Source organism: Solea senegalensis, linkage group LG12 (genome assembly GCF_019176455.1).
Source record: "Solea senegalensis isolate Sse05_10M linkage group LG12, IFAPA_SoseM_1, whole genome shotgun sequence".
In the NCBI taxonomy this organism is placed as follows: Eukaryota; Metazoa; Chordata; class Actinopteri; order Pleuronectiformes; family Soleidae; genus Solea; species Solea senegalensis.
Genome location: NC_058032.1, coordinates 2,728,191 through 2,749,304, shown reverse-complemented (window position 1 = coordinate 2,749,304; position 21,114 = coordinate 2,728,191). Strand labels below are relative to the sequence as shown.

The following is a 21,114-nucleotide window of genomic DNA, read 5'->3' as shown; positions in this document are numbered from 1 at the left end:
TTCGGAAAACAAAAGGCATTCATAAGTAAAATAATCCAAAACAAAAGAGCAAAAGGACAAAGCAAAAAAAAACATGAGAAAACCTGAGGACAATCTGTCAGATTATAAAGTGAACAGGTGTAACTAATACAACACAGATGAATGGAATCAACAAACGAGAAACAGCAGGAAGTGACGCAGAAACAAAACATAATGGAAGTCCAAAGTACTAGAAATTAATCCAGGGTTAAGGTCCAGGGTGCAATGATGCATTTACTAGCATGAGATTTAAATGTAAATATAAGTAATAAGTAGTGTGAAAAAAGCCAACATATAATAAGGTTTTGTAAAACCACAGTTGCAGGTTGTTAATGACAGTACATCCACAATGATGTACAAGCAAATGTCAAGTTGTGGAAAAAACAAAGACACCAAAGCTCGGCAAAATCTTTCAACCCCTCAGGCTTTGGCCCCGTCCAGAGTGAAACTCATCACCTCACAACAGCCTCTCCTCGAGTTACAATAGCTCCCCGCCCCTGAATGATTTCTTAGAGCCTCTAATTAGTGCCCACACTTGTGTTCAGCATCCAGAAAAAGGCAGATTGAGTGTCAGTCTTTTCACTAGAGCCGTCCATTCGTGTTGACCCTCTGGAATTCTGTGTCTGAGCCCCTAAGCCCGGATTTAGACATGATATCAGCACCAAAATCAGTCATAAAGCGGGGAATATGAACCCACGCGGTCTCAGTTTTATGCATTTATGACATAAACTGCACTGGCATTACATGCATGTGAGATGTAGTGTAAATCTCTCTTGTAAGCCAGGTTTAGGTTAGTCAGTCTGGTACCAGAAAATAAACACAAGCAGCTGGGCGGTGAGCAGAAAAAGATGGCCACTGTGTTTCTAATACATCTTATTACCACTGACAAAATTACCTTTGGGACAACAATGCCTCGCTTTAACAACCGTGTTATTGACACCAGATCAGTTAGGCTGCTCAATCCTTCATGAAAGAACGAGAACCTTGTATCAACAAATAGATTTTACTCTTCTTCCACGGAACAAAGTTATAACTGCGTAAAACCATCAGTCAATCTCTTCAAATTCAATGAAATCCCCGTATATTTATGAACGGCGAGTGCCCTAAATCAACCTCAATTTTCTTGACCGTGATTAATCCCAGAATGACTGTGAAAGTTTGTTTCTGTTCAGTGGATGAACTGATAGTTCAGCAGAAAAAAAAAGGGGAAGTTAAAAGGTTGTGCAACATTTCCCACAAACATTGGGCGACAGGACGAACCTCCCCTTCTGGCTGGAAACCAGGCGTTGACAGACGAACCACGTCTTATTTAAACTTCTATCCACAGCTGTGGATGGCAGCTACAGCTCCAGGACGCTTTGTAGTCACATCTGTGAGCTGGACAGCTGGATGTTTGGAGAAAATTACAGTCCGATCTGTGGCGAGCCAGATAGGGCACCAGCTTCCCCGTTAATGATCCAGACACTGCGATTACAAGTGATCAGAGATGCAGGTTTTTGTAATGAACGTTGCTGAGAGAGAATTGATAGCGGATCACAACCAACCACGTAATTCTCTGACTGCAAGACAGAAGCACTCAAATCAAGCAATGGACATCTTGCAAGAGGTCAATAATGTTTTCAGCTAATGATTTCTAAATGGATCTGAGGCTTTAGAAAGCTTAAAGGTTGCAACTTGGACAGCAGCCACATTCACACATCGAGGGAGTTTGTCTTCACACATCATTTTCCCTTTGTCCCAGGACAATGTTTTCTAGAATTACAAAATATAATACAAATTACACAGCAGCCATAAACTCTGATCAAATCCTTTAAGAGGCTTGAAAGAGTGCAAACTAATTGAAACAATCTATGTTTTCACAGATAAATGTTCTTATTCTTAATCAAGCAACAAACTCCTTCCATATCTAACTCATGTGAAATAAAGAAATAAATCCAAATCCAATCCAATTTGTTCTTCAAATAACAGCCACTGTCCTAACAATCTCCAAGAGGAAAACTTGTTAGCAGATAAAAAGAGATGCAGGACAACCATCCACCCAATTTATTCTTCATGTGATTGAGAATCCCAGCTCATGTATGGGGAAAGGCGGGGTGCACCCTGGACCGGTCACCAGTCCATCACAGGGCCACATGGACACAAACAACCATCCTCTCTCACACCTATGGTCAATTTAGAGGTTAAAATTTGCTTAATCCCCAAATCTGCATGTTTTTGGACAGAGAAAACCTGTACATCATCTAATACGTTCAAACTAATGTTCTAAAACCACATAGTTAATGGATAAATGATGGAACAGGATGTGCACATTATGTCTCGTATTTGTTTAAATGTTTTCTGAAAATTCATTCATTCATTCATGACAATTTTAGCATTGGCAAATGCAATGAGTTGCAAGATTCTTGTGTCTCCTCCCAACAGAGGAGCACACACACACACACACACACACACACACACACAGATGTGATTCATGATTCATGACAGAAGACCTGAGATAATCTCCTCACAGGCCACATATCCCTATGCCCGGAAAACAAAGCCTCAGAGAATTTAGACGCCTAGTTTCTCTCTCAGATAACTTGATCAGTAATGCCCAAAATATGTTGCCTACACCCGCTTTAGGTCATTAAAAAGTAATAGAGTTCATTCTTTAAGAGGGTTGTCCTGGAAGTGGCCATCTGTCCAGGGGTGTACCTGCCCTTCACCCTCTGTCAGCTGGGATTGGCTCGAGCTTCACCCGCGACCTTCATGTGGAGGATAAATGCCGTTACCCCAACAAGTCTTCATGAACTTCATAGTTGACTAAACTTCACCCAGCTGTCTTCAGAAGAAGTAGCTGCAGTTCAGAACCCAGGGTAAAGACACCATCTTCCGTTCTCTTTACTGAAGGAGTGTTTGCGAAGCACAACTGCTCTTTTTCCTTTTTTCCTGTAACATCCCACACAGACAGGCCGGTGACTACCTTACAGCAGCCGCGCACGCTTCCTTGCTGAGGTCAAAAGCACTGCGACAGCAGGATTCAACGTGTGACGCCCCACAGGACAGAAGCTCACTTTGACAAAAAAATCGTGCTCCCAACTACACCACCAAGCCTGTCTACTGCTCACTACTATCAAAGCCAAAGTGGATGTCTTCAAAAATCACAGGTAACAATATCTGTGCATATACATCCCTACAGTGCATTTTGCCACAGGGCTGCGTTGCCTAAACTGAGCAGGTTTGTTCCTGGATCTCAGCGTTGACATGAGTAGCAATTTGCGGATTAGAAAATGGGAAAATTGATGTTTCTGAGGGGAAACGTCGGAGGGCCAGGGCCAGTGACTTTGTGTCTGCAGGTTCATTCCCCTAAGAGGGGAATATGATAATTGTATAATTGCAATGTTGCTCAAAGATGAGCTCTCTATGGATCCATTCATCAAAGGGTTTCCAGAGGATTTGTATTTCAATCATTATGGCAGCACTGTTTCAGAAAACACAAAGGGCTGTAGTGTTTGCAGTCTTGGAAATCAAAAGTACAACAACTAAATCTCTTGAAGAACTGCCGCATCCTTCCTCCTCTCCTCACAAACAATAGGAGGTCATAAAAGTGTCATTAATATTGTTTTCAAATCATTTAAGGAGTGTCTGACCAATCACAGCTTGGAATTAAGAAGTAGTGTACGCTGTATTAATTACATACAAGGTCAGTTCAAAGATACTAGACACACATTTCATGTCAGGACTGGACTGACAGGAAGTGAATGGGTGAATATTCATGTTACACGACTAACACAAATGACCCTGTGGTCTAACTTCTGTGACGAACACGGCGAGGACATGTGCCTCTCGCTTGGTGTGAACACACCATCTCCCATTTCGATATGAAATCGGCCAAGTGAAACAAAACGTCAGCTGCGATAATGCAATTTTAATGTGATATTATGTGTTAACATCATCTGGTGATTGATGTTAAAGTGACACCAGATGCGGCTGTGGAATTCGTACGTCACCACGGCTGGACCTCTGATCCGATATTTGTCTTTTTTCCACTTTTATGAGACGTATGAAAGCAAACTGAAGTAAACTGTGTCTTATATGTAACAGACCAGTTCCACATGCACAAACCCAGCCCTCAAATTAAAATTCAGTTGATGTAATTGCAAGAATAATGCAATTATGTCTTATTAGCATTCAGAAAACTCAGCAGTATGTTATTTTATCGCTTGCACCGTTGATGTTCTGTAATTGCAGCTTACGAAATGATAAGTGTCATGTTGCTTTCGGTGAGCTTTATGGAGTTCATACACGTCTGGTCACCCATTGCTTCTTTAGCTCCCTGTGCATCAAATCAAACGCACATCTCTGTACACATGTGTGATGTAACCTCCCTAAGTGGGTGCCCTTTTAATGTGTTTGTTTGAGTGCTGTTTTTAGCAATGACACATAAAGGGAGGTATAAAGCTTATAGCACCCACTTGTCCGTTTTAATTGTTGTCACAGGTCATTAAGCCTTTGACCGTCCACCGCTTGACTAAATTCCCTCACGGAAACTCCTCCCTAACTGCCCACGCTTTTCAATCATCTGAGTCCATTTGCGTCCAAATATAACCCCACAGTTAAGTCCAACCTTTATCACCGAAACATAAACAAGAAAATTAAGTACACGGCCAGACACTAAAAGCCTTATTTCATCTTCAGAAACAATAGAGCACAATGAAGCTGTAGTTAAGAAACAATAGCTATGCAATTACACGCCAAGATAAATGGCTGCAAAGCAGATGCTTTCTGCCACAGCTAGAAAAACAAGATTCTCTCTGCATTCTGCTCCTGGATCTAACAATCACTATTTCAGCTATAAAGACCAACACGTACTTATCACGTATGTGAGGATATGACATCACAAACTTCATACTTTATCAGGATAATCAAGAATAAATGAATTCTAAAACTGCTTGTAACCAATTGTCTGTGTATTAAAACACATTTACCTCAAAATAAGCTCAAATTGATTCAACAGAATGTGCCACACCTGTCACCAAAAGACAAAGTCAATTAGCCGCAGCCATTTCCCACGTGAGGTGATGACAATTGACACACAGCAATACATTACATGTTTTATTTCATTGTCCGCAGTCACAAAAACACCAACAAATAAAAGCGCTTGTCAATTTGCGTTATCGTGTGTGTGTTCTGTGCCACAAAAAAGGCACTGCTTGACTTGCTTTAGGCCAGGATGCATCCAGCCAGTGTTGGTTTAATCCCTTATAGTCGGGTTGGGAGTTGGAGGATTTGTGAAATATCACTGGGAGGACAAGTTGTCCGGGGGAGCTGCATGAAGTCATTGGGGCAAAGCTTACATTCTCTCTTAATGGTCAGTAAATATACTGTACATGTGTACACCAGCTGCCTGTTAAAGCAAAACAGGCAGTCGGGTTATTTCTCTCCACCCCTTTATTTTAATACACACGTAAAATACATAACATGTGAACATACAGAATACGAGAGTGTCGGTACGGCAGCTTTGGAGTTGTTGAAAAGCTGTAATAACTTCAAACCATGCCACTTACAGATGTAGCTGTTGGAAGGAAGCTTTAGTTTTAGCTTGAGTTTTAGTGTGTGTGTAGTCACCTGCAACCAGGCTCCTATTGCCATTCACAAGATGTCCATATAGTTTGATTTATTGTGCATTTTCCAATAAATGGGAATACAATTCACAAAAGTTCCAATGTGTTCTTTTGAAGAACTTCTAGAACTAGCTATTGAGTCCATTAAGTCTTCAGGAAAGTGTTTACTGACGTTATAAATCAAGTGAGAAGTCGACTCATTTCCCATAGACTTCCATTCAAACAGAGTTCTTTTTGTAACCAGCACCCCTGTGGCTCTTTGGTTGCATCATCTCATCGAACAACTATGTGGGTTTTTAGCAATCAGTGAATGAAAGGTGCACCCCAAAGGAACGTCCACAGCACGGTAAAATACAGACTAAATCAGCCCCTTTTGCGTGTCACTTCCTTTCACGTGTTATTTTAGTCTGAGCCATGAACGGGAGATTAATAACGTCATAGTTTCCTAATCTACAAACTCACGCGCACCAATCCAATGACCATATTTGGACATGAATGTGAACAAGCCTTATTTTTATGCATTATAATAAATGACAATGCAAATGTCTCCTGCACCAAATGCCAGACCTGATGCCTGAAATTAACTTTGAGAATGTAATTATTATGATTCAAATCTCTCTGAAGATGTAATGGCAAGAGACAAGAATAACAACGACACCTTGTCAGATTTCTGCAGCCCCGTTCTTCTCTATATCTGGAAATAACCACAGTGCACACAGTGTCTCTAAAATACTGGGCAGCAATACTGTGGTGAAAAACATCCACAGCATGCATGCAAACGTGTCAGCAATGTGCCTGTGAAATCCATCACCGCGAGCTTCCAGTGCTGCAAACGACATCAAAAAACAAGCCAACTCACTGACCCACTTAAAACCTCAGCTAAATCCTGTCAACAGGTGAGCAGGGGAAACAAAGTGTTGAACAAACCCGCCTGTCATGGCAGAAAAACGAAAGACAAACATGGTTGTGCATGCGAGATCCACGTTGTCAAAGACGTCTCATCAGTTGGCTTGGTTCCGGGCCATTACAAGGCTGCCGTCTGTGAAAGCCCTCATTAGAGGCTGCTGAGCAGATGCAAAATGTGGAGGAAAAAAGGCAGAAGAAGACGATGGGTTTAACACCTTTTTCTACCAACTGATTGGTAACCTGTTATCCTTCTCTTTCTCACAGCATTATTTATTAAAATTAAAATTCTGGTTGAGCGGTATTAAGTAAAGGGCTTGCATGCTATTTAGCATTTTTGCATTGAAAGTCAATTATTCTGATCTGAATATTTAAAAAAACAAAAACATGAAAACAGACCCAGGGGAAAACCTGATCACAACAAGACTCCCTCTTCCCAACTCCCAAGAAACAACCAGCAACACAATAAACACAACATTTTAAAGGTTGATTTAAAAACAAGCAAACAATGTCTCCTGGCAGCCTGACTGAGTGACTGACTGACAGCTGGGCTGATCAGGCCTCTTATACTGCAACTGCCCGTGCCGGACCAATCAGCTCCCAGGATCCACCTCCACACTCACACACACACATGTGATTCAATCAAACAATCAAACATGCACACCTGCAACTCATCTCACACTCACATGCAGACACATACACACAAGGCAAAAGCAACCACAACCCTGGGGTTGTAAGCCCCTCCCTCTTACAAATACATACAAACTTATCCTCTAAAGTAATGTTTCATGTTGTACAACCAAAGTTTTATTTCATTTCATGTTTTAACTTCCAAACAAGCTACATAATATCTCAAATCTGAACTTGATTCAATATCAGTGGATGTCAAGGGATTCTCTCTGTGCTCTAACATTATTAATATAGTGTCTTCAGTTTAAAAAGTTAAAAAGTCCTCAGAAATCAGAAGGAATTAGCATTTAGCCACTAGGGGGCAACTCTGCTAGTTGCTAAAAAAAAAACCCCTGTCTGTTTGAATGAAAGTCTATGGGAAAATGAGAATATTACGTGATTTTAAAGATCAGTAAAGATTTTCCTCAGAAATGAATGATCTAAAGGAAAATAAGGGATAATGAGTGGGCACCATGTGATTGACAGCTAGCTCTGATAGAAGCCTGGTTGCAGGTGATGTCTGAGAATATCCAGTTTCCAAAAATGACATGGCGCTGGTGAAAGCGCAAATCTCAGGGTTCAAAATAGTAGTTTGTTTTCTGCTTTGGTAACCAGCCTATGGGCTAACATAGAGATACGAGCAGCCATTCATGGTCTCATTAACACCTATGCTTAATTTAAAGTCTCTTGTTAACCTAAAAGTACCCCTCACCCTCAGCCCAGTCTGCATGTCTTTGGACTGCGGGAGGAAACCGGAGTACCCAGAGGAAACCAAAGCAAACATGGGAACAAACATGCAAACTCGGCACAGAAAGCCCACAGAGAACCTTCTTGCTGTGAGGCACGACGGCTAACCACAGCCCCAGTGGTCTAACTAATGACACAAATAAAAGCTGCTGTGCATGTGCATCTGTGCCAGTTCAAATACATTCTGGCCTCCTGGCACAACACACTGGCACGCCTAAACGGAGACGAGCTGTGATTAATGTTCTTAGTTACACCTGTGCTTTTCCTGCTACGACAAGTCAAAATGTCGGCGGCTATAAGAGCTGGCCAATCCCTGCAGGATTAAAACTCTCCTTTTACCATTATTTATTTAAGAACAAATGTGAACTTTAATACAGTTATGCACAATATATTTCCTATTACTAAATATGTCCCTGAGCTTCCGTTGTGCTTTGGCACAGCGATGAAGGAAACAATCAACCAATTGAAAGATATCACATTACTTCCACTCCTAAGCTTGTTTGACATCCTCTGATTACACCATCAAGTCCCTGTGTGTAATTCCAGATCCTCTGTAAACTGGCCTGTGTTTTCAGCACTTGAATGAATTTGTCATATGGTGTACGCCTCAAGTGGTTCTGAACCATGCAAAACATCTGGGCACTAAGTCCTTTTCTCTCCACACCTCGTACACCAAACGCCTGACCACATCCACAGCCAGATTCTCTTTTAATCATCATGTGAATTGTTCGAGAACATTTTTGCAGGGCAATGTTACTACCACTCGATGTCCAAGTAACAAGAGAACCAAGTGAGAAAAAACTACTGGGCATCTGTAACTGACTTGCTGGAGGAGTCTGTATTTTAACACAGGGTTGTTGAATGAATACACTGCACTTTTCTGGTAAATCACTGGGTCAGTGCTGCCAGGTTGTTTTTATTACACCATGCAGGACAAGGACAGCTCCTCCAAACAAAGTCACAATGTTCCAGTTTGCAAAAATCTGTCATATTCACCACTATATCGAACAGTTGTGAAAAGCCAAGTGTCAAGATATTATGTTTTTCATGGCTGATCTCAGCAAAGCAATATTACATTATTGAATATTGCAAAAGACAATAAACAAATACTGAAGTATGAAGTGATAATTAACCCTAACTGAGCCAAACGGTGAGTAACCTGCAGACACTGAAAATAAAATGGTATGATTTCCATTCTGACATGGTTTTATTTGGAAAACAAAAACCTCTATCTTAATAAATATAATTAAGTGTAAGTGTCTAACCAAGTCTCCAATAAGTTGTGGTATGAGAGTGTTGCAAAGCTCCAGTGTGTAACTTCTGTAACCAAAACAATATTACGCACTTAAAGTGTCCAGAGACTTTCTATCCATATGGTAAATCCTTGGCTAAATAAAGCTAGCATTAATCACAGTTGAATCATTCTTTGCGCTTGTAGCTAATATTTTGCAATATGTACTATATCGCACGTGTCGCAACGATGAAGATGATGTCAGCCCTAATGTTTTGAAAAGTAAGCAAACATTCTCTGATACCCTTGCTATTTGCTGCCACTTGTACATCTTCCAGCGCTGCAGAACAATCCTGTACTACAAAGGGCAAACTCACTCTGATTTTATTAAATGGAGATTTTTCTATATGTGCAGAGTGCAAGCGGCTACACACGCAGTTGGCAAAAATCATTCCAGTCAGTCATAAGACCTAATAGCTAATGTGCATTTTCATTCCATTTGAGCCGTAGAAATGGATACCCCCACCCATGGGAATCCGAGTGAGAGCGTGCCGTGGCGCAGCGTATACCCAGTCTGCACTGAAAACCTATTTGTGCTTTGGGAGAAGCCATACATTCTCAAAATAGTATGTGTGATTGGGTTACCGTCTCTGTATGCCACTCGCATAGCGTCGTATATCACATCTCACCATGTGTTAGGTGACATAATCCAGGCAGCATGGGACGGGCGCTACGGTGATGATTACTTGGGCAGGTGGGGCTTTTTTATCCCCCCCACCCCTCCGCTCTAAATGCTTAGAGCTGGGAGATTTCACATCTCCATTTAACAGCCTCTGGTTCTCACCCACCAACTCTTCAACGGTACATAAATAAGACACAGTGGTAGTTTGATTTCCGGGGCATGCATGACTTACGGGGTAGCATTGTAACTGTTTTATGTAATGGGAACTGAACGTAAGGAAAATCTCTGCATATAAATGTTGGAGGGACGGACGTCTGAGTGATGTCGCACCTCCGTTTCCGTGCAGAAGGCAATCTTGCACAGATGCCCATCAGTTCAGCTAGGCAGAAATGAGCTACGGGAAGCCTAATGCTCCACTGGTATCTCTGATTATGAACCACATGAGGTGATGTTGCATAAAATAAATTGGCACGACTCTAAAGTACGAACACTACAATGAGCACTGACCAAACTGCTGGGACAAAACAGAAGACCATGACACACACTGAACTGATAAGAAGACTGTTCTTGAGCTGCCCCACAAGTACTGCACCCAACTCCCAATAATACCTCGTAATCATCAACTATCAAAACAACTATATTTGATTCATTTCTCAACGGATAAAATATGGGATTCACATCCTTTTTGTACTGAGACGTCCAATTTGCATTCTAAACTGTAACGAGGATGTTCCCATTGTTGCGTCGTGAAATTTGCGCACCTAATGATGCTGCTTGATAAGCAGCGAATGTCTCTGAATTGAGCAGCTCAGTTTCTCATATGAGGAAGCCCTCGTATCATCGCGGAGAGGAAGTGAAACCGCTGTAGTTTGCTTTTGCCACAGTGTTGTGTTTGCACATTATGAGCTCAAGCAATGTGGCAACATTGTATACAAGGTTCCTGTGGAAATGTTCAAACTTATCAGAGCGGTTGCAAGAAAAAAGTTGCAGTGTTTGTACAAAATGATCAAAACATTCAGTCCCTCGAGGGAAGCGGAACATCCTGGAGAAACTGGAATACTACGATCGCAACACTTTGGTCCAATCATTGCAACTCTTTTGCAACAAATGTAATCAATTGTTGCAAAAACACTGACCCATCTGCAAGTGTGCACACATCACAGTCTCTGTGTTGCTGGCGGTTGTTGTTGCATAATCCCACGTTTACCAATCTGCTACTGTTGTTCTGTTGAACGCGAGTGCAAACATGTCAAACAAGTCATGAATTAACAGCCTCTCAGCAACTCTCCTTTTATTAATCAATCAGAGCAATAAATTTGAAGTATTTAATATGGACAGCTAACTGCGTCAACTACCACATGGTGAGGTGTTGCCAAGACACAGTACTGATAAAACTGATAAAAGGACACAGCTGTGGGATTATCCACCATTTTTGCAGGTCAAGCTCCCTGTCAGTCAAACGCTGAGGAGGAGGAGAGTGATTACAGGACACTTTTGAAATACCTCTCTGATAGGAGGTGATGACATCTGCCAAGGTATGTGGACATGCCCTCCAGAGATGGGAACCAAGGTCAACTCATCTCACTGCCAAGATCTTTCTGTTGGAGTGGAATTCCACTTGGAAACAAAACGCACAGGACAACTGAGGTCCGTGTATGAAATTCTGGCAACATTTCAAAACCATAATGAGCCAAATGTTTTATGAATGGAGGCCTCTGCTCCAGGGGGAGTCAGCTCCATTACAGCAAGATTGCTTATCAGTCCTGCCAGTGTTTACAAGAGATCAATAATCTTTCAAGGTTTCCGTTTTTTCCGCCCCATACTCACAATACGTATCTGTTGCCTGCCTCGATGCTTACTTTTCATTGCAAAATTGTTCTCAATTTCTATTGCACCCCTTTAAGGTATTTGTAGTTTAAGAATAGGCCTTTAACGGTGACTTTGAATGCTCGTATCACACATATATGTTAGTTATGGACGTCTACTTACATATATTAACTTGTTTTCATGGTCAAAAACCTCCTGGTCGCTGCAAACGAGCCGATCGAAATATCTCCTCAATGACACTCTTGTCAGCCGTGCTGTTTCAGACCAAAATCACACCTCCAGAACGCAGACTGTGTTGTGATTGGCTAGCCAACGAGAGCTTTCCCACTGTCCTGTGATTGGCCAGGTACCTGGAAGTGACGTAATTAGCACGTAAGCAGCTCCCCCTCTGGCACTATGGATGCTCTGCATCTCAGCAACTATAATGAGAGTGGTTCTTCTTCTTCTGCGGTTGAATGTACGCAACCGGATGTGCCCGGACTCGTGCCCGCACCAGGAGGAGCTACGGTGGCAAGAGGAGTGGTGAGGTTTACTGATGACATCATCAGCAGAGCCCAGGAAAACAATAAAACCCTATTTTCTCAGCAGTGGCTGAACTGTTTGTTCTGAAACTTTAGGGTTTCATAAACGAGGTAATGTCACAGATACACACACAATAGCAGTGTTAACTGGCACTTCCACTCTATGTCACCTTTAAGTCAGGGTTCGATCACAGGCCTCACTCATCCCTGGGAAAGACAGTTAACAGCATGTTGCCCCTGGTGGCTGATTCAGTCAATGTGCGAATGATGTTTGATAGAAAACGTGTTGCACATATTGTAGTTGTGCTGTATGAATGCCTCAGTGAATGGGTGTGACTGGGTCAATGACTTCGAGTGGTCATCAAGAGTGCAAGAGCACTATATGAAGGCCTTTTTAACTCTAACTATGGACACTGCTATCTTGTGCCGCCATGTTTCTACAGTTGCTTGAATGAACAAACCAGCCAGAACCTTCTGGTATGCAAAGGCCATCAAAATGTGTTGGTGTTTTATTGGGTTAAGTAAATACAACAGTGCAGATGCATTTCGTGGCCATATTTTGACCCCTGGCAATCATATGACATCAATATGTCAGGGCATGAAGGACACAGCACCAAAAATCAGTCAAGCAGAAAACAAAGGGAGGTAAGGAAGTACTGCTGCCTCAGTGAATGACAGGTATTTGCTCAAACAAGTAATCTTGACTTAAGGCAGATTTACTCCACCCTTCATGTTTAGACTGGAGCAGGCAGACTCTTTTCCTCTGCCTGCCAGAATCAATGTTAGTGTTGGAAACATTTACACTACCTTGTTTAGAGGTCTAAATTTATAAACTCCATGTTGCTGCTCTGGGAGTCTCAGAGGTGTGAAGCTTTACTCACAAATGCTGCATCTTAAATTCGCTTTGTTTTATTCAGGTGGCTTCGCAGTGGAGCGGCTTTGCCATGCGCCAGCTGGTCAGACTGAAGCTAATTGAGTCATTTTGCTTTGAAGCAGCTGATAATATTAACTGTGTTTTTCTGCCAAGGAAACTAAATTGCTTTCTGATTTGAGCCATTTAGATAAGGGTAAAAAAAATATGATATGAATCTGTATTTATTTTTCATGTGTGGAAAAGTGATAATATACAACTGCTAATGAAATGACTGCTTTCACAACAAGCACTGACAGAGCCAAACATATGAAATGATCTTGCCCAGCTGATGGAGTAACCCACTGACAAGCCTTATCTGCAAACTATGACTGGACTTAATATGACTGGAAGACTGGCAGACTGAGCCAGGACAATGAGACCACTACACACACACTGACCTGATAAGAAACTGAAAGAAGAAAGGCACACAGCCACATCAAAGATATGATTTACATGTGATATTTATCCAACAGTGTTTGCTGAGTGTGACTGTATTTCCTCACCAACACCCAGGTTTGTATTCAGACACTTTCAGACACACCTGGGAGCTACGGTGCCCCCACTGGTCCTCTGATACTGGCCACTCACAATCATAGGGTTTAGTATCTTGCTTCAGGCACTTTCCTATTTCTTTTTTTTTTACCTCTCACACTGTGTTCTTGCAAGCTTACTTCATAATATAATCCTCTTACTTTTCTGTTGCTTGTATAGCAAACCGCTACTGCAGCAGCATTTCAACTGGCTGATACAGTTTCCACCCTTTTGCCAGCCTGACATTTTTAATCTACTTCTCAAACTAACTCTGTTGGAGTTGTCTGCAGTGCTCATTTGCCACAGCTGCTTTTAATTTCTTAGTCTAGATTTTTTGCTATCATTTTACTTCTACCAAGTTAGCCATAATAGGAGCCGTCTGCGGCTAATGTGAAGCTATTACAATTATGTAAATGTTTGGCAACCTGTTGATTTCATAGTGTTAGCATTGGAGAGGATCTGATAACACTTTTATTTTTTGTAAAATCAGTTTTCTTGTCACATTTCAGTGGTTCATTTGGCTTAACCCTTGTTTAATGTCATTAAACCCATTAGGCATTACAATATAAGTTAGAACCTTTTAGCAAAGCTGTAAAATATGGATTCAATCTTAATCACAGGGAAATCCACATCGTGCTAATTCAGAGCCTCACAAACTGAGATGCAAATAATACAACAGTGGCTGGAATTAACTGGACATACACTCCCAAACCACTTTGTCAGGTACACCTGTTCAACTGACTGTTAATGCAAATACCCAATCAGTCCATCTGATGGCAGCAACCCAGGTTTATTTAGGCATGCAGAAATGATCAAGGCAACCTGCTTCAATTCAAACAGCATCAAAATGGTGCGATGAATGTGGCATGGTTGTTGGTGCCAGAGTGGCTGCTCTGAGTCGTTCTACTGATGTTGATATTGATGTCAGTGGTCAGAAGAGAATGGCCAGACTGCTTGAAGATGACAGAAAGGCTACATTAACATTAAGGCAAGTAAAAGACCTTCTCTGACTGCTCAGCGTGTCAAAGCTGGCAGCAGATGGGCTGCAGCAGCGCCACACTGGATACTTTAGTACACATAGAGTTGGCCAATGAGTGTACACACTACGGCCATTATGGAAAGTAAAAATGAGGTTTATGCTGCACAAATAGTTACTAGCATCTGTCATGATAAGCTGGTGCGAGTGGAAACCATGGATTTGCCTTCACAGGTTCAGATGTGTGTCATTGTTGTTTGGACTGCTTATTGTGGCCAAACTAATCTGTTATTGCAGATGTACTGCATCATGTGCAGCCATTTTTTTTGAAGACTATGATATAAATCTTGTTTTGACTTTATTAGTCCATCACTATCCAAAGCATTGTCTGTAAGTGTACTTGTCTGATTCAAACAGACAGGTCCAAATTGAGAACATTTCTTCTTCAGCAAAGCTTTAAAACCATGACCCAGATCTTTTCGAAAAGTCACTGCTCGGGGTGGTGGAGGAGACGGTGCTCTTGCTGCCCAAAATGACAAACAGCAGTCAGACGGTGGCATGCTTTGCTTGCCAAATACAGCACTCAATGTTCAAATAGTGCTGACAGGGAAAACATAGACACTGTTATCCAGGGTTCCCCATGCTGGAGTGAGATATTGAGGGGAAAAATCTCCTCCCTTCGGGACACATAGAAGTGCCTGTATGCCTGAAGGAGTGGTATCGTGGAAAAAATATCATAAAGCACATATGTTTTTCCTTATATACACTTAAATGTTTACATGGTGACTCTTGTGTTTTGTGGCTTTCAGGATGGACAAAGTCAGAAAACATCAAATCCTTTGTTCATATAACGGTCGACATCAACTTCTCAAAGAAAATAAGAAATCATCTTCACTAGTTTGCCAAACCTCTCTTTATATATATGTGGTTTTCATCTGACAGTATTGATATATCCAGTGTAATTGTGGCCCTCTGTGCTTCCGACGGAGTCCATTGAACATTGGAGCCATCCATTTTCCTTTGATGGTTTTAATTCAGCCAAGCACATACCGGCTGCTGTTGTGCTGCCCACTACAATGATTAAATGCACAGCGCCGCATTCACTCATTCAAGCGTATCGATCAAACTACAGCGTCTTAGTGGAAACAAGCTTTCCCAGGGAGGCAGGCTGAGGAAACATCTGACCTGTATTAAACACGGAACGGAGATTCCAAGACCCGCTAGTTTTGTTTCATCGGTTTAGGAGCCATATCAAAATTTCAAATTAAAACACACTCTGGAAACCTCTTAAAATAACATACCGGAAACCTGAAGACCATCTGGCAGCATATAAAAAAAAGGCCTGATCTTATATAGACCCCTGTATTTGTTCTAGCCAGGACAGATTTGGTAAAAAATTGAATAAGAAGGAGAAAAAGAGGGCTTCTCAACTTTATAAAAATGTATAATTTAAGACAGCATGATGCTGCGTATTCTTGTATGGAAGACAATGTAAAAATGTCAAACATGGGAGTCTAACAAGTCAAATTTAATAAAACTACTCGTCACCTCTTACAATTTTGCTTCTGCTCTTAATATTGCAGTTCTCAAGACTTTTGGTTGCATTTTATTAGCCAAAGAAGAAAATGAGAATATGATGGCACTGCATAATGCTTCATAGTTGCTGGAGGGAACAAAAATGTATCTAAAATTTGAAGTTTGAATTTAAAATGCTTGTGATATTTTCAGGTTTCTACATGCACTAGATTATTTAGCTTTAGCTCACCCATGGTGAATTACCATGACGGCTTACAATTTAGATTTTTTTGATCATGTCAGAATAATGGGTTCTTTATTAAAACACTATATTTGTACTATATTTTATTTAATACTCAACCATATAAACACGAGACGTCACCAATCAAGAAGTCACTCAAAAAAGGACAAAGTAAAAACATTTCTGGGCGTTTTAGTATAATCAAAATACCTCCTCAGTCCCTCTGACTGCGCCACTAACAGTTGTTTTAGTCACCCATGATGAATGAATGGGTGATGTACACCTCACCTTCATTACACCTGAAACAGGCATGCCTCCTAACGAGGCCACCCAGTCTCTTTCCTGTTACCAAATCCCTGCTCTGAACCGCTTATTTGTCTGCATCATAATCGAATGAATGCACAATGCAACTCTGTATCGTCAACCCTCTGTGAATGTATGCGTGGAAACCTGCACAAGTTCCCCCTTCGGGCCTACGGCCCTGCTAACCCCCAGTTCCCCACCTAATCTTGTAATCTTTAGCGGAACAGCAGCGTCTGTGATCACTGGCAGGTCTAACCCAGTGCATACCTTCCTGCAGTGGTGCTCAGTGGGGGATATGTGGGAATATCTGCAGGGAATCCACATCTGCAGCCGGATTTTTCCCATAAGACCTGGCACTGGGTTCATGGGTGGGCGAGGACCGGTTGATGACATGTTCAGTAGATGACAGGTTCGGCCTACAGCGAAGTACTGAAGATGACTAGGATCTGGACGACTGAGAACCTTCACAGACACGGTTGATAACATGGTTATCATATGTGAAGTCAGATCATGTCTCCTGAGATGACCTAAGTGATTGGGGAGCATCTTCACGATGATGTGCAGTAGCAAATGACATCCTTGTGGAAAAAGGTTTATTTTAATATTCTAGCATGAACAAAAAGAACAAAAAGCAGCCTCAGTGAAATGAAGCAAGATTATTTAGGGCTGTAGGAGCCTGGAGACAACTTTAACTTCCTTTAAATCCTGTTTAAGGACAACACGACATACTATATACACATATGTACGCTATTTTGTTTTTCCAGTTGTCTGAGGTAGAAATATAATGCTGCCTGGGTTATATTTACTGGCATCACTTGTTCCAGTCCAGCATGGATAGATTTAAGCGTCAGGACACATTGTATGTTTGTGGTCCATGTCCTGCACCACACATGATGGTAGACTCACCGTTAAACTCAAACCAAACACAGTGAAGTGTGTTTTATCTTTTTTAAACAAAACCACATGTATGTTGGATTGATAAATGTATTGTTTTGTGTGCAAACAGACAGTTTTGGACTTTGACCAGTGATCCTGAGAAAATGAGCTGAAATGTAAATACAATCCTCGCTGAAACAAGAGTGAGAGACTGATTTTTCTGACAAGAGATCAACTGGAAGAAGCAACCGGAGGTTGTGGTGGTCATGGTGGTTGGAGGGAATGTGTTGGTTTTGTTTTTTTTCTCCTCCAAACTCTATTTCACTCCTGAAAATGGTACAAAGCATTCCTGTAGCACGACTGCAGATGTCATTTATGCTATGTTTTTGCTTAATAACCCACAAAACCTTACAGCCATGTGGCGAACACATGAAAATAACGTGCAGTACATGTTATTGTTACCAAAACCTCAGCGGTGGAGGAAGGAAATGTTCACATTATTTATGTCCCCACTGCTCAAAATTTACATTTCAGGCTTCATAGTCATTTTGTGTTTTTCGTAGATGACAGGGACAAAGTCATTAATGGTGACAGATCGGTGCTCTGAATGTGAGAAACCTCCCACTGTGATATCTTACGGAGTCATCAGCAATCGCTGCCTAAGTTTTATACCACTGGAGACTATAACTCCTCCGGCAACTACCACTAAATATGCCAGACAGGTCTGGCTCGCTCACTTTCCCTCAGATCGATATCAGATTGTCTCGCAGAGCATCAGTAATCAAGTGTGCCAGAACAGTGAGCACTCAGACGCTCCAGTCAAAGGTTACAGACAGCATGGCCGGCTTCCCGCCCAGCCAATGTGTGACCGCTGCTTTCAAGAGTTCTTTGACAGTTTAACATCCCACCCGCACACACTTCCCCCACCTCCACCTCATTCATTCCTCTCCCTCCCTGTTGTTTTCCTTTCTCAGCCGTCCTGATTAAACTTGGAGAGCCCGGCGGGAGGCTCTAATTTCCCGGCCCCGACTGTTACTGTAGTGAAGTCAGCCCTGCATGTCCTCACACAAGGCCAGTCAAACCCAGCGGCTGCAGAAGGCTGCGTAATGAATGAGGTCTGACCGGCGCAACATCTGCAGGGCACAGGCTTGTTGGTACTTTGAACTGTTCCCTGTGTGGTCCTGCGTTCCCTGTGTCTTGTTTGGTGGAAACCCTAACACCATCAGTTCAAACATTCAAAACTATATTTGCACAAGTTTGTCATTTCTGCCACCAGGGCTCTCGCGGCCAAAACAATAACAAAAAGACCTAGTTTGATGACGCTGGGAAGCAGCATGGGATCGTGGGAATTGCCTTGTTTCCCCACGGTGTTCTAGCTTGTGATTGAACAGCAGAATGTGCAGCAAATGGCAAAGAGTAGCCGTGATCATTAATGACAAGTACACATGATATAATGAAAGAAAACACAACAGTTAACTAGTGCTACCAACTATGTCCGTCCTCACTGTGATGTCTTAAAAGGGTTTGCCTGTAGAAGTGACGGGAAATGCAGATGGAATCTTTAAAACACGACCAATATGAAAAAGAAACACTACGCGACAAAATAACTTCAGTCTCATTGTTTTAGAAGATATTTGAATGTATAACAATTCTATAAATATACCTTTAATTTAAGCTACACTTTTGCTTCACCATGACTGTACAGTTAGCTGAAGCTATGCCATTATAGTCCAACTTTGATGACATCCACAGGATGAGTCAAATGTCGATGAATGATTAATTATCAAGCCACAGAGTCCTGGCTCAGTACCAAATGGCAGAATGTCGACTATAAAATGTTGATATTCAGGAAAAATGATGTGTAAAAAGTGTCGAGTGAGTGAAAGATAGAGAAATCAGTGCATGCAAAAGCCTGGAGGAAATATGCACCCCACCACAAAAACTTGATTGCCAAAGGAATTCACTGGAGGCTGTACTTATTCAACTCAAGGGTAGAAACAGACAGTGACAGTCACCTTCAGCTAAACCAGAACGTGTCATTAAACATTAACCCTACTCGAGTTTATAAATGTGTAAGTGCAGCTCAGTGCAGTTCATGGTAACCAAATGACATCAGTGTGGAAGGACTGCTGCATGAATGGAGCCCTTTTTTTTATGATCACAGGGAAAACTTGTCCCTGGGGGGACCTGAAATTTCAGAGGGTTTCCCCAGTTAAACATACAGGAAAACACTGTGAAGGTAAAAAGGAAAGAAAAAAAGTAACTCTGCACTTCCTACCCCGGATAATGCTGTTTGAACAGAAAGAGACGCATTCATTCATTCATTCATTCATTGCAAAATCAAGCACGATGTTTTCAAACAGTGGCTTTAAGCTTAGTAAAGAAAAAGAAACCCTGAAATAAAAAGAAAACAATCACCTTGTGATGTGTGTAACACAACTCACCGTTTTGCTGCTTTACACTTGGAAGGTGAAATTTGGTGACATGACTTGATTCAGCTTCCGAGCCATATTTCTGGAGAAGCGATGCAAGAAGGAATAATAATGGAAGGATCATTTGGATGAGTGGTGGCTGGCGATCACAAAGCGCTGTAGACGGGATGGTTTATATCACCACACGCACGCGTCGTTTACAGGACACCAGTGCTGCTTTGGGCACATTTGGAGATGATAAAAGCAGAGTAGAATCCACATAATCTTAACCATCAGTCCTGGAGAAAAGTGAAGTTTTAAATTAAGACTAACCCTCTTCCAGAGCTGCCAGACCTGACGCTGCTGCTGCTGCGCAATGCCAGTGCGCACCTGTTGGTTCTGTGAAAAGTTGGACAAAGTTTGTCTTTTTAAGGGATGATAATCCAGGGATTAGTTGCATAAGCGTCCTTACGAAGGCATATCATCTACAACACGAGAGCATTAGAAACGCTGAGACGCATTTTGGCTGGAACCATGCGTTCTCGGTGCGCACTCGCCTCCGTCTGAGTAAATCCCCACAGCTCTTTACGCGTTACAGAAACACCCCACACGCAGACACAGCGAGGGAGTCCAGCAACATGATACAGTCTGAAACCATTCGCAACCCCGAGACGAGTTCTGTTGTCTGGCGAGCTCTCGAGTCATAACTTGGTGGAGACTGAGTGGGATGAAATATCGCTGCGCGTCTTGGGGTTGGGTTTTTGGAGACTGCCAACTGACGGCACAACAGGTGCTATACATAAAGTACAAGTTCCCAGCCGAGGAAACTCCCCGGGATGTTAACTATTCCGTTGCTGCCTTGTCCAATGAGGCATTTCACACACTGAGTTACAAATTGGCAAATCTCCACTTGCTTGTGAACTGTTTCCAGGAGAAGCATCGGCGTCTCCAGACAGACAGACGCAGATTAGAGAAGCTCAGTCCACTCTGTTATAAGGACGAAGACTATTCTTGTTTCCTCCTCCACAATAATAAAATGCATTTAATATTAAAACAGCAGATTGGATGAGCTTTAAAAATAGAAAATAAAGGAAAATACACGTGCATTTACCTATTTGCTTATGCTGGTGCTGAAAAGCATGATGAG

The 21,114-nt window shown here is 41.9% G+C and overlaps 1 protein-coding gene across 1 annotated transcript in view; it reads right to left on the bottom strand.

Moving 5' to 3' along the window:
* Positions 1–20,900, bottom strand: part of pdgfc (platelet derived growth factor c) — a 44,047-nt gene extending 23,147 nt beyond the window's left edge. Inside the window, exon 1 of the mRNA XM_044041105.1 lies at positions 20,001–20,900. Coding sequence (XP_043897040.1) covers positions 20,001–20,112 — 112 coding nt within the window. The 5' untranslated portion in view covers positions 20,113–20,900. The remainder of the gene's footprint in view (positions 1–20,000) is intronic.
* Between the last annotated feature and the right edge of the window lie 214 nt (positions 20,901–21,114).